The sequence below is a fragment of the Zootoca vivipara genome, chromosome 11 (assembly GCF_965207765.1).
Source record: "Zootoca vivipara chromosome 11, rZooViv2.hap1.1, whole genome shotgun sequence".
Lineage (NCBI taxonomy): Eukaryota > Metazoa > Chordata > Lepidosauria > Squamata > Lacertidae > Zootoca > Zootoca vivipara.
The window spans coordinates 48469091-48484076 of record NC_142594.1 but is presented as its reverse complement, the minus strand read 5'-3'; the positions used below and the strand labels follow the sequence as shown (position 1 = coordinate 48484076).

At 43.1% G+C, this 14986-nt stretch overlaps 1 protein-coding gene across 2 annotated transcripts; it reads right to left on the bottom strand.

The window, feature by feature from the left end:
• Positions 1 to 228: 228 nt before the first annotated feature.
• On the bottom strand, positions 229 to 9731 carry XRCC2 (X-ray repair cross complementing 2). 2 transcript variants are annotated; one of them, XM_035130114.3, is made up of 3 exons: positions 9477 to 9731; positions 1518 to 1599; positions 229 to 1088 (listed from the first exon to the last, which is right to left on the bottom strand). In XM_035130114.3, exons 1-3 carry the CDS (start codon positions 9513 to 9515, stop codon positions 379 to 381), a joined length of 831 nt encoding a protein of 276 aa, XP_034986005.1. In that variant the 5' UTR covers positions 9516 to 9731; the 3' UTR covers positions 229 to 378. The 2 variants fall into 2 exon arrangements, with proteins under 2 accessions (XP_034986005.1, XP_088509575.1); XM_088653449.1 differs by having other exon boundaries at positions 9163 to 9586.
• Positions 9732 to 14986: the final 5255 nt, after the last annotated feature.

The following is a 14986-nucleotide window of genomic DNA, read 5'->3' as shown; positions in this document are numbered from 1 at the left end:
TGTCTTATGTTCTTCCTATTAAGTTCAAATGTGTGCAGTGCCGAGTGTCAGCTAATGCACTTATATAACAAAGAATCAAGCTCAACTATGCAGTGCTCAGTTTCAAAAAAAGCTTCCATTTCTACGGGATGAGCATCAAAAGCAGCTAATAGACATTATGAATAAATGATCTTTTTTGGAATGACAGGTCTCTTTTTTAAGGCTTCAATACTGCATGGCAACAAAGTCTGACAATCCTGAACCTTTATTATTTACATTTTAGAAAATATTGGCATAAAATAATTAAACCTTTTTTAATAAAAAATTGGCACAAGTTTTTAAAAAACTAACTTGACTGTAGTGTCAAATTGTAGTCTACTTTTAAAAAACAGTCCACTGTCAAAACTGGATCCCACATTCTGTAATGCTAAATGGGCGTTTTACAACACTGTTATTTCTTAAATGGCAAGCAGTAATTGAAAATCCTTTTGTGCTGCCTGAATGGCACTGTTTGGAGAAAAAGATTCGATGAGTTATCAGCCGTTGCCACGACTGACAGAGGTAAGGCCGGTAGTCCATATCTGCATCACTGTGGTGTTTTCCTGAGCTTTCAGATGTGTTCAATGATTTCTGCATAATTGTTTGAGTCGTTGCAAACAAAACTAAGTGGTGCTCTCTTACAAGCTTCTCCAGGAACTGCGCACATCTCTTTAGGTTTGCTTCCTGCTGGCTAAGGTTCTCCCCTCCATTGACTCTGTCAATCCAATAAAAGGCTGATATACTGTCAATAATCAAGAGGCACAGGGAAGGGTGAGAACAAAACATGTTTTCCAAAGAGAAAAGAGTAAGAAGCAGCTGAGGGCTGCTGCTACAATTAACAAGGAAAAACCTCCCCAGACACTGCTTTATCATCTCTTCTGTGCCTTGGGGCAATCTGTGCTCCAGAATAGTCACTAAACGCAACAGGTCAAAATGGAAGTCTGTATCAATAAAAAGCACACCAACATCCAAGCCACCACCAGATTTTGGAAGAATGCAGCGGGCAATAAGATGATAGAGCATTTCTGTTTTTCCTGTTCCTTCTGGACCATGGAATTCAACAATATCTCCTGTTTAATAATGAAGAAGCAAATGTTTAAGCTAGGAAGGCACCTTTCAAATGGCTCACCTTTCAGCTGTAACACACCCACCCACCCCTACCTGAAATCATGTGCAACTTTTCAGTACAATCAAATTCACAATCCTATGCAGGTCTATTTAGAAGCAAGCCCCACTGGATTCGATTATTTTATTTTAATACAACAAACAAATACAGCTACACTTCTGGAAAGCAAGTGAATATATTTTCTATTCTTGGTGTGTGTAACATCATGCCAACCAATTTGTTCTCAGGCAGCAAGAGAAAAAAACTTTCCCTTCCAAAGATAAAAAGTAAATGGGGAGCATAAATTTTAATTTGTTTGTTTGTTTACCATGTATCTTCCAATATGCCAGACAATTATTACTGTGAATATTTTAAAGGATGTGTATGTATTTACCATGAATAGGATATCCTTCATCAGCAAACAGACAAGGTTCAAGTGTCTTCAGAGAACCTCTGCCCTCAAGTCGTGCAAGCAGCTTTGAAAGAAAGAGAAAGACAACTTTACTGAAATTAATGAGTCAACAAGCTAAATGTATTGATTGTGCACAAAACTTAGTATGAGTTCAATGGCTTCCCAGCAGCTGGTTTTAACTGCACTGCTGCATGTGCAATTAAAAGTATATCTCAATTACTTTTAAATTTCTAGACATGGCACCACCTATAGAATCCAAATAAAAACCTGTGGACAGAAAAGCATGCATGGCATAAACAGAATACTGTACATTGTACAGTATCCTCAGTGAAGCCATTTCAATAAAACTTGCTATTTTGGTTGATTTCTATGTACTTTCAGTAAAATTATTTAAAGTAGCTTATAAAAGAAACTCTGTTACAATCTAAAATCCAGCAATAAAATCTTAATGCTCCAAAAGCAACATTCTATTATATTGTATTAGCATATAACATATCAATTATAAGTGTTAGAATATGAGAGATATTAAACCAGACATAAAATAAATATGGAATTGCAAATTCCTCCCAAATATGACCACAGTGATTTTTAAAAGTTTGCAGGCTAGTGCTGAGGTAGGACTCTTGAGTTGCAACAGTGAGGGCCGTAGTGTTGAGGTCACTAAGAAAGCCCTGCTGCATTTCCCCACTGATCTTAGCTTCCTGATTAAAGATGGCTATTGCCAGGATTCTCTTGATTACAGAAGATGGAAAGCCTCATATAGGGAGTGGGCCTGTCAAATGCAGATTGGGCCCAGCCAGGCTACATAGTTTAAAGCCAGCACCTTGAATTGAATCTGAAAGTCAGCGGAGCACAGACCAACATGTACACACAGGGCCTGCTATCTGCTCGCTCATTATGCAAAAATTCAGTTATCCAAATGAAAAGTATGATGTTCAAACCTTGCTATAGATATCCAAGTTTTCCTACTTCCTTGTTTGTGCTTTGCTGGTCAGCGGTAGTCATTTTTGGGCAGAAACCATGCATGTAGGGAGCGGGGAGAGAGTTTGGAGAAATCAGGGAGCATGAGAGATCATACAAATTACATATTAGAAATACTCCCATAGGAATCCATGGAAATGTGGACTCATTATAAAGGTAAAGGTAATTAATTTAATTACCCACGTGGTAATTAAAAGTAGTACCACATCATAAAACCAGCAAAGTATGTCACAATTTAGGGGAAATTAATCCAGCCCCACCTCAAAGGCATTTTGAAATATTGAAAAAATGGAATCTTGAATTAAAAAAAAACTATTACACTAAATAAAATGTCATCCACTACCTATGTGCTGGCTAATACACAAACAGATACAGCTTGGATTGAATCCATTTATCAAGAGGTTTCTCATATTCAGACACTGGCCCCTGTACATCATCCTCCAAAATCAAAGTGTAATTTTTGCAGTTCCTGTGTAACGTTCTGGTATGTGATGTTCCACTTCCACACTTGTCTTTGTGTCTCATATCAAGTATATTTGCTTGTGCATTTTAACTTTGGTTAAGTATTCTATATTGTTAATCTAGATTCTCTTATTGTTAATCTAGATTCCTGCTTGGCAGGGGGTTGGACTGGATGGCCCTCGTGGTCTCTTCCAACTCTATGATTCTATGATTCTATGATTCTGTGTGTGAGATATACACTGGAATATGTCATACTGTAATTATTTGCAATATTGCTGCTTTAAACTGCTTTAAAGGTCTTCAGTACCCACCTTCTTGTGCAGAAGATGGCATGAGGAGTAGAACTTATATAAAAAAATTGCAGATTGACTATCAAAATTAATGCAAATTAAAGAGTGAAATCACTTTGGATGCAAGACTATTAGGGCAGACTATTCCCCTGTATATAGTGCCTAGTCATGGTGACTATGTTTTGTGTGTGCCTTTCTCCTTGTACCCCAGGACATTTGTGGTATTGATACAAAACACACCATTAAATTGAGAGACTTGTCCATCTAACACAAAAATCCATATTGCATTAGGCTCCCTGGCTGTGCTGTCCATGAATTTCTTGGTAAATGTCATGAAGCTTGCAGACCAAAATAAATGGCCTGTTTGTATCTAGAAAGCCTCAGCATAAGACAAATGGGCAAATAAAGAAGAAAGATAGTTTGACCTTTTCTTGGCTGCCTACATGCATGTGTTTCGATCTGGCCTGCACTTGGAGCCAAAGCTGCTTTAGTTGCCCCAATTGGATTATCATTTCGCTTGACCGAAAAGGACTGGACAGCACAGTTTTCTTAGTCTTTCTATATCACTCAAATTTAGGCATAGCCAGCAACCAGATAAGGTGAGACCACGATCTTTTCTGTTGGGGTGTAGTAATGGAGGAAGATGTTTTATGGAAGTCGTCAGGTTAACAGTTCCTCTACCTTGCTGTTAGGGTCCCAGGTGGCGCTGTGGGTTAAACCTGCAATGGGGTGAGCTCCCGTTGCTCGGTCCCAGCTCCTGCCCACCTAGCAGTTCAAAAGCACATCAAAGTGCAGTAGATAAATAGGGACCACTCCGGTGGGAAGGTAAACGGTGTTTCCGTGCGCTGCTCTGGTTCGCCAGAAGCAGCTTTGTCATGCTGGCCACATGACCCGGAAGCTGTCTGCGGACAAATGCTGGCTCCCTCGGCCTATAGAGCGAGATGAGCGCCACAACCCCAGAGTCGGACACGACTGGACCTGATGGTCAGGGGCCCCTTTACCTTGCTGTTAAGTTTATCTGTCTGAAGTTACATAGAGATCATCTGGAGGTGTTGGCACACTGAGGACCCTCAAATATTTTTGCCCCAGTTGGATGAGGACAAACAAGCAGCAACTAAATCCAGGCAGGAAGTAATGGGGTTGTTTAGGGATCCTGGGTGTTTAGGAAAGAAAGTTGTCCAGTATTTATCTGCATCTTCAGCCTTGATAAATTTGGTTCAGTGCTTAGGAGCATTGCCTGATACTCTTTTTAGAAAATCTGTTGGTGGCAGTGGATTGAGCCATTGTTTTGCCAGCTTTGTTTAATATGTAGACTAACATTTTTTGGACTGGGGGAATCTAGCAACCACCATGCATGCCTTTGTTACACTGAAGGTCCAATGTGTAATAATGCCTTTTATGTAAGACATTTGTTGTCAAAATGCCTGGAAGCTAACAGCTGGTGCAGAATGTGGCAGCCACTTTCTTGATAGGAGTAGGGGGGCGGGAAAGCCATATACATGCTGCATACTGAACAAAATGCATTCCCTGAAAATCATTTGTTAAACAAGCATTCGTATAATGAGTCCTTGGGGACCCAGGTGGCGCTGTGGTTAAACCACTGAGCCTAGGGCTTGCTGATCAGAAGGTTGGCGGTTCGAATCCCTGTGACGGGGTGAGCTCCCGTTGCTTGGTCCCAGCTCCTGCCAACCTATCAGTTCGAAAGCACATCAAAGTGCAAGTAGATAAATAGGTAAGGTAAATGGCGTTTATGTGTGCTGCTCTGGTTCGTCAGAAGTGGCTTTGTCATGCTGGCCACATGACCTGGAAGCTATATGTCGGCTCCCTCGGCCAATAACGCGAGATGAGCGCAGCAACCCCAGAGTCGGTCATGACTGGACCTAATGGTCAGGGGTCCTTTTACCTTTTTACTACTTTTAATTACAATTATGATTTTAACAGAATTAATTTTGTTTTAAAAAACAGCACACTCATATGGTCTGTGTAAGAGACTATTGGAAGACCAACTCATTCTTCTTTTCATCTGTATTCTATATATTTGGAGATGTACAGTATGTGTGAGGGGGTCCTCACAGTGACTGTCTAAGAGATTTAAGGGACAAAGGTTACAGGCACTACATTTTTATTTATTATTATTTACAGTATTGTTATTTATTATTATTTATCCAAAGATCCCAGGGTGGTGTATTGCACAACATTAAAAACATAATACAGAGCATAATGATAAAGTAATCATGATAACAGTCCCCTCCAAAATATTTAAGAAGCTATAGATTATTTAATGGCCAAAGGCCTGGGTAAAGAGGAACGTTTTTGCCTGGTGCCTAAAGGCATCTAATGATGGCACCATGCGAGCCTCTCTGAGAAGAGCATTCCAGAGATGGAAAGTCACCTTAGAAAAGGCCCATTCTCGTGTTGTCACCCTCTGAACCTTTCAGGGGGAGCGCACAGAGAAGGGCCTCGGATGGCAAGCACCTGGTCTGGCTTGGTTCGTATGGGGTCAGGCCCTCGGGTCCTAAGCACTTTGAATTGAGCCTGAAAACCAATTGGCAGCCAGTGCAGTTGGGCCAGGACTGGAGTTATATGCTCAAACCATCTTGTTCTGGTGAGCAATCTGGCCATCAAATTTTGCACCAGCTGAAGTTTCCGAACGGTCTTCAGAGGCAGCCCCACGTATAATATATTGCAGTAATCCAACCTAGAGGTTACCAGAGCATGGGCCACAGAGGTTAGGCTATCCCTGACCAGATAGGGGTGTAGCCATAGCTGCCAAGTTATCCCTTTTTAAAAGGGATTTCCCCTTATACTGAATAGGCTTCCTCGCGAGAAAAGGGAAAACTTGGCAGCTATGGGTGTAGCTAGGCCACCAGCTGAAGCTGATAGAAGGCACTCTGTGCCACCAAGGTCACAAGCGACAGTAATGGATCCAGGAGCACCTGTAAACTACATACCTACTGTATATGGAAACCATTACATCCGAGTTCACAGCCGATACATTCTGCACAGACTATCTGAAGGAGGGGCTTTAGTTAGTGACAGAGCAGACACTTGGCATGTAGAAGGTCCCTGGTTCAGTCCCTGGAATCTCCAATGAAAAGGATCTGGAAGCAGGTAATGTGAAGGAGGCCCTGGGGAGCCACCACCAGTCAGAGTAGATAATACTTAGCTTGTCTGATCTAGTGCAAGGCAGCTTCCTATGCAACTCCATGGCTGCTGTTCCACCTCCTTCTCCTTTGCTAGCCACTCTCAATAAGTAACCCACTCACTGTTTGTTACAGGCTAAATACGATTACCTGTATGTTATAATAAAGGCTCACATATTTTTCTCATATAACAGCAGGTGCTTATCTGGAAAACAGCGTATGCAAATTATTATGATAATTTAAGTACTAATGCACCTGTGCTTCTGATGTATGTTTACTTTCTAGGTTTTAAACCAAAACAACTGCAGCCATTTAGCATCATGCTGTGTACGATGGGCAACATCCCAGGGGAGTCAGCTAACAGTTTTACAGAAAGAAAAACCCAACAAAAGCCAGCCTCTGTGCTAACCGTCTTAAGCCAAACTGTTAAGATATTAAATATTAATCCCTACAAATGGACTATTAAATACTGTATTTTTTAATACATTCCAAAGAGATTCTGAAATTTTTACCAACCTAACAAATTCCACTGTAAGAACATCCCCAGTTTTTATTTAATCCCATTGTTGCTGCAAGGACTTCACAGCATTCTCTCTCCCCTCCTTCATTGTATTTTCACAGCAGCCCTGTAAGATAGGCTAAGAGATGGCAACTGGACCAAAGAAAGGCTTTTGTAGTCCAACATGCCTAACCTCTACTACAGCACACTAGAGACATGGACAAATGGTCAAAATGGAACTCTGATGTAATGGAAATGAAAGTACTCTTCTTAATAATCATTCAATGGTTATACTGTACAAACTTTTGGAAAACAGAGATTGCCAATTTTTGTAACCCCAGGAGCCACTCTGTACTGAAGACAGCAGTTCCCAAGACTCAGAGTGGGGCTGGCTTTATTCTGAAGCTGGCATCTATCAGTAAGACTTGGCTCCATCTTGGACTGAGCGATGTCCAGCTGTTCAGCTCCATTCCCTTGCCTCAGAGGTCTTTGCTGGGAACTGTTTGGGAATTGCCAATGGCCAAAGCAGGACTTGGCTCCATTGTGGACAGTGAAGTCTAGCGGCTTAACCTATTCGCCTTAGAGTTCCTCAGTGGGAAGTCCAAGAATGAGGGCAAAAAAGTCTGAATAAACCTGGTGCCATGTTATTTCTTATTATATGTGCTAATCTTTTTGGGTGTAGTTGTACTGTACAAACTTTTTCTCCGCCACTCTAAGAACCTCTTGGGGCTTTCAAGTGGGATATGGAATACTCTAAATAAATTAATAACAGCTTCACATTTATGGAGCAAATGCACTTCAGACATATATTAAATCTACAAACAATAGAATTGTAGAGTTCTATAAGTAAAAAGAAGAAGAGTCAAATCTCTTTAACATTTGTAAACACAGGGAACCGCCTCACACTAGATCAGACTACTGGTCTGTCTAGCTGTGTACTGCCTAAAATGACTGGCAGCAGCTATCCAGGACTGCAGACAGCCCTGCCTGGAGATGCCAAGGATTGAACCTGGGACCTTCTGCATACAAAGCAAATGTTCTACCACTAAGTCATGGCTCCCCAAGTTTTGGTACGGCCACCAGGGACCAGAGCTCACAACTGCCATCCTGAAAGCAGGGTGTGTGTCAAGTTAGGTTTGCATAGTGCTGTCACTGACTCACAAGCATCTTGTAAACCTGGCTCTGCCATCTTCCTCCCCACCCCTTGGCAGCGATGTAGAATATAAATGACTGGCATAAATTTACCCATTACTGGATTGACAGGGCAAATGCTTCACATTTTCCGTATTCACCTGTCATTACGATGCTTTCCCCTGACTACTTAAATTAGGCTAGTGGAGCTTTTCCTGGCCTCAAAATCTGTTTGTCATGCTGCTATGACATAATACACAAAGATAGGAAAAGATGTGGCAAGACATTATATCCAGGACCTTCACTTATGGAACCACTTCCCAGAGAAGCATAGCTGCCAAGTTATCCCTTTTTAAAGGGATTTTCCCTTATGCTGAATAGGCTTTCTCGCGAGAAAAGGGAAAACTTGGCAGCTATGCAGAGAAGTCCACCAGGCCAGCTTGCTGTTGATTGTGAGGTTGGCTGGAGGCAGTCTTTAGCAGATTCTGGCTGTGTTTGGATGGCTGTAAATCAGCTTAATAAGCCTTAATAAGCTTAACAAGCCAAGATATGAATGAACTCCATGGCCTGCAAGGCAGGTGCTCTGCTCCTACCTGCTGCGACTCATTGACAGGGAAACAGGTCTTCAGTTAACTATGGTTTCCCGTTACTCCTGGTTAATGACTTCCAAACAAGGATCACTAAACTAGGGCTTTATATCCAGGGTTGTTTGGAAGCTGTTAACCAGAGCTTTCCTTTTCAGACATAGTGGGAAATAACACTTCACTGAAGTCTTGCTTCCTGGCTCATGCAGGCGAGGAAAAAAGTGTGGCCAAGAGAAACAGGCCCACGTCTCAGTTTATAAAGCAGAGGCATGGCAGTCCAAAGGCAGCTGCTGGGTGAACATGTACGAACTTTGGTTTGCTGCTTTATCCTCAGTTTATTTAAAGTCTTTTTACACCGCCCTTCGGTTTAGAAAGGAAGGTGTCATTGAAATGCAGGTGGAGAAACAAGTAAGAAACAAAAACCGTGTGAGGGGCCAGAGTCTCATATAAACCGCCTTGTGAGAGCTGAAAGATGGGTCAGAAAATTTCCAAGTGTCAAGGCCTATTCCAGCTGCACACCTCCACAAGGTAACCTACCATCAACCATCCTGTGGAGAAGGTTCCTGAAGGTTTTAAAAATATATCGTTGGCTGCTTTTTTCTGTTTTCTATTTTTCACGTTCATAGTCTGTGTACCACTGTGTGTGTGTGTGGCTGGAAAGAGGCAGAAGCCCAGCTTGAGGACTTCCCGACAGCGTCTGTAGCTGACCCCTGCTGGAAACAGGATGCTGGGTTGTGTCAAGTCTCCCCACCCGCGAGAGGTGATGGGAGAGACCCCCCTCCCGTTCCCCTTAGCGCGAGAGAGGGGCTGGGGGGGCGGCGTGCGCGTGCGTGCGTCATTCTCTGCCTCACCTGGGCGCCCGACTCCGCCTTTCCGAGCCCGTCAGTCATCGCTCGCGGAGGGAAATCCGCAGCAACGGCAGTTCATAACCGTAAAAGGAGGAAGGCGCCAACGACCTCACACTTAGGCGCGCAGGCGCCGCTGGAACTGCCACGCACGCGCTCTTCTCGGATCTGGAGGTGGGGGAAGGAAGCAAACTTCATTACCGGTCGTCCGGGCCTCCCTAGCTGCTGTTCTGCCTTGCGCATGCGCAGTTGGGGCGCGTCTCTGACTCACCGCTTAATATTCCGACGTTTTCCAGTTTGGAGCATCCCCTGCTGCATGTATGGAAGCGCTCCTGAGTGAAGGGTTGCTTGCGCTCTCTCTCTCTCTCTCTCTCTCTCTCTCTCTCTCTCTCTCTCTCTCTCTCTCTCTCTCTCTCTCTCTCTCTTTCTTTCTTTCTTTCTTTCTTTCTTTCTTTCTTCAGTGCGAGCGAGGAGTTTCGATTTCATGTTTTACATTTCAAGCGGGAGTCTTGCTTGGTGCGCAACCTCTTGCCCTGCAAGACAGGCACGCTGGTTGCTCGTGCCCCGCATTTCCAGGCGCACTTACTCACGAGTAAGCTGAATTCAGTAGCCTGACAGTGAAATACTTTGCGTGTTTCCTTCGGAAATCACTCTGTGTTCGGTGGGGCTTACTATACGAACAAGTCTTAGCCTCCACTTATTTACCCTGGAGTAAGATCCACTGGATTCAGTAGGATTTACTGTACTTCTGATTACACGTTAGGATTTCGGCCAAAAACCATTTTAAGCAAACCTACGTGGGGTGTAAAACCTGTTGAACATAATGGGATAAGTGAGTAAATACGTGTAAGATTTCAATTTTAGGTGCATACGGTAACCCCGCGATTTATGCACATTAATTTTTTGTGCATTCCGTTTTAGGTGTGTGGCAGAAAGAAAGAAAAAGCCGCTGCCACTGGAAAAATTACTTCTGGCAATCTCACTCACCATTGAACCCAATGGGTTGAGACTTGGTTTAGGCGTGAGCCCCAGAACATAATTCCCATGTTAGTTGTGGGCATACTGTATTCAAATGTTTAGAATTAAAACTTGTTACAAGGGGAGACTTAGCGTGAACAAGTAAAACCCCTGAAATTTTGAATAGCAGCAAGGCAAGAGCCTGATCATAACTTGGGGGGCGGGAATCAATCATATTTCGTATTTCTCTTGCCGCTTATTTTCAAGTGCATTCATGGTGCATTCCATGGCAGGATCCTTAAGCACTTTGCAAATAAGAGTGAATTAATCCTCTTAATATCCCAAGAGAGAGCATACATTAAATTACTAAGGTAATTGAACAAAGATACAATTACCTTTGTCTAGCAGAGGAACTGCAAGAACCAAAGCAATCATTCCATGGACTATTGTACAGGGAAGGAGATACTGTATTTCCATTTTCTCTCTGACAGTTTGTGCGATTTCCCCTGAAATGAACAGCACCTGTACAATCAGATTTCCAGCTGCAATTTTTAACATGGGGCATTAGGCATATACTGTATAAGATTTTATTTTTGAGAGGGAATCCTAGGTGTGAGCCTGCTCCTATGCCATTGATAGAAGACAAATTGATCAGGAGTAGCCATTCCTGGGACAGTGATGGGAATAGCTTTACCTCAGGTTCTGCATCTTCAGCCCCACCCCTCAATTAGCAAAGTTTCTTAAATAAAGCAGACAGAATCCAGAGAGGAAAGAAAATCCTGAAAACACTGCTGAAACAGAATGAAAACTGTAATTTAAGGAGAACTTTTTTTGGTCATTCTTGCTTAAGGCCTTGTACATATCAGGGAGACATTCAACCAAACATACAGAGGAGAAGATTCCCTCAGAACTACACAGCCAGTCAGAGTGCATGTTACCTTCATGATTGAACATCATGCCACTCTGCCTAGTTGCTAAGCAACATTTCCATTCCCCACCTTGGTTAGATGACCCCTAACACTATCAGAGGTAACCCATATGGAATAATGATCCCTGCTGTTGTTCAGATGGGAGGTGCTCAAAGCAGACAGATTTGACAAACAGAACTACTGTATCTGTAGCATTCATATCCTCTGCTAGGTGGCTGGTACCTGGAGATGCAGGGGATAGAAACTTGGACTTTCTGCATGCAGGGCAAATGCTCTACCACTGAGCTACAGTTCTTCTCTAAAGAAGAGAGAGCAAGGTGCATGAGGATGGTGGGGTAGAAAGCTAGAAACACAGGAAACTACTGTATTGTAGTGGGTCTGCCTAGCTCAGTATTTTTAAAACTGCCTGGCAGGGGCTGTCCATGGTGTCCAAGACGAGTCCTAGCCCTACCAGAGAAGCCAGATTGAACATGGCAGCCTCCATGTGTGAAACATGTTCTCTAGCATTGAGCTAGAGCTCTTTCCCAGCTGTGAATAATATGGAAACTGGCATGTAGCTGAATCTGTAAAACCACAAGTTCCCATTCTTTAAAGAAGAAGTTTCTAGCCATCATTACTAAATGGAAAATTTGGAAAGGAAAGGGCAGAAGTGTATATTTAATCTAATTTAGGCAAGTTCTCTCCATGTAATGTGAAGTGTTTGTACAATTTGGGATTTCCCCTCCATTCTGTGCAGTACTGCAGCTCCTCTGGAGATGTTATAAAGCAGTAGGTAGAGTACAGTACATGCGCAGAAATGTTCCAGTTTCAAACTTCCCCCATGCCCCAGAGTGCACCTCCAGTAAAAGGATTTCAAACATCAGGAACAGGAAAGACTAGATGGACAAGAGTCTGAATCAATGTAAGGCCGTGTTATGCTGTCCATCTGCACTATGATGCGACTGAGATGAGACTGGATTGCTAGAAAGATAAAACTACAAGCCGCAGTCAAAACATAATGCATGAAGAATGGCATAGTGGAAACCAGCCAAAACGGCTCAGACTAATCAACCATAAAGCGTAAAAGAAAGATGGCAAATTGAAGCAGCTTGTTTGCATAAGATCTCTTAGTGCAGATAGAGGAAAAGGCGAGAAGAGTAGCAATATCCTATTTCTATGGCTGCTCACCCAGATGCCAGTTATAATTAACTGGCATTTTAAATGTCTATTGCTCTTTAAACCATGTGAGAAAAAGAGAAAGAAAAAGAGCACTTCTTTAACTATAGACAGCAGCCTTTCTCATGGGGCATATGCAAGAGGATGAAAAACATCCAACATTAGACAGTCATGAGTCCTAAGCCATTCATTACTTAAACCTGGGTTGGTTCTTGCATGTGGAGAACCTCCATATCCCCCCAAACACAGGTATATTATATTCATGTTATCCCAATGAAAATATGCAGAGCCTGTTTGCAGCTATATGTATCGACGCAGAGATTTTGACTTCACCAGTGGGAAAGTACGTCTCTCCATTAGGCCTGCTCTTCCCTGAACTGACATTTGGGGCCAGCCATTCCATCTGGCTGCCTATCTTCTTAGTGGGAGAGATAGGAAGTAGAAGGTACATTTCATTAGCTTTGCTGGAGGCCCAGCTCCATCAGGCACTTCCTGCCCCTAAACTGTGCCAGCTGCTCATTACAGGAATAACTGTTTAGAGACTGGTGCCTGATTTTTTATTTTTATTATCCTTTCCCCCTTGTGTGTGTGTGTGTGTTGTTGTTTTTTTAGATTGTGAGCCTGCGGGTAGGGACTGCCTTGTTTTGATTGTATGTAAGCTCCTCTGGGAACCTTTTTTGGCCAAAGAACGGGAGCAAATGCTTTGAATAAATAAATAAAGCACAATCAGCTTGCCCTGGCCTTCACCACCCTGGGAAATGAATGCTTTTTGAAGAGGTTAGACAATCCCTGATAGCGGATCTCAGGCCTGGTTTTACAGCAGGTACCAGGGTTCAAGGAAGTTCATAATGAAAGGTCTCTCCTGTCATATTAAGTTATGCCAATCTTTTTACTCATGCCATGATCTACAGTAATTTCCAGAAAAGTTCAGATTGGTACACTCCTATGTGCAAAGTCTAGGGTGGTCCCCACAGCTCTCGGCATGTTGACATCCATCTGTCTCGGGAGACATGTTTTGTTGCAGCTGGGGCAGATGAACTGCTGTACTGCTGCAGATGCACCATGGAGTTTCTTCTGTCTGTGCTCCTCCCAGCTGTCATTCCTCTTCTGGTCACTGCTGTGGATACACAACCTGACTGTCAGTGCTGCCTGTGTTATAACAGCTCCTGCAGGATGCACTCAGTACAACTGAAACCGTAATAATGCCCCCCGCATCCTTGATAGGTGTTTCCATCTCTCCCCCCCCCACACGTCATGTTGTCCTTCATACTAGGAAATGGGTAGTGTGTTTAGTTAGCTCAAGTCAGCACCCCGCAGGCCAGTTTGTGCTGCATAAGGAAGGCATATATGTGGCCTGTGCTTTAAGAAGGGAATGTTTAAAGTTGAATAGCAGCCTGAGGGCAGAAGGAGCTGCCTGTGAATTCTTCCCCTGCTCATTTTCTAACTAAGATTACATGTCATTCCCCGCAAGCTAGGGCCAAGAGGGACACTTGTTTCCATGAGTCACACACAGCAAATGTGGGTCATTTGTGATGCGAAGCCTGATGAAAGTTAAGCTTTGCACTACAGGCAGCAACAAGGGAGCTCCTTTAACACTTCTGGGTAAGTATGCCTTTCATAGCATGAGATACTGTAAATGTATGACTCACAGTCCTTTAATGGCAGAAATGACTTTTCAGGCTACTGAAATCATTTCAGTGAAATGAGGTTGTTGAGAGCACATGAATGCCCCACAAAGAAGCCTGGGAACAGTAGTTTACCCTTTACAGAACTACAATTCCCAGCACCTTTAATAAGCTACAACAGTGCCCAGGTTTTTTTGAGGGAAGTCATGTGTTTGGACTTTTCTGTGAAAGCACTTCAGTTCTGCTATTGCAAACAAATTCCTAGGCTTCTAGTGTGCTCAGATACACCCTATTCTTTAATTCTCAATGATATGGCTTTTGCACCTGGCTCTGCGGTTCTAGTAAAAAACTAAACAAAGCACATCTGACAAGTCTGAAGTCTGCTGTTCCAAACCGTAGACCCAAAGGAGGGCATGTGGGAATGGTTGGGTGCAGGGATACCAAAGAAGGATGCCAAAAACAGCGGAATGGCTAGTTCTAGTGTTTTATTAAAGACATATTAAAGAAGCCTGCCAGGTCGCCTAGTCTTTGCTGACAAGGGATGGGCAGCAAGGAGCAAGGAGCAAGCAGCAAGGAGATGACTTGTCCATGCCCAAGCAAACGTGCGTCCATTCTTTATACACAAAGCAGCACCTGTCATTCCACCTGACTAGTTGAGGGCACAGGTGGCAAATACCCAAACCTTACAGATAGCTCCCCTTTCTGGGCTCAGATCCCAGCACCCCAAGCCCACAGATAAGGATAACATCAAAGCATGCCAATTAGCTTATATCAAAGCAAGTGAATATAAGCACATATGAGCTCATTGCTACAAGAACTACCAATTAATTGTGTGGTTATCTTGACTGCC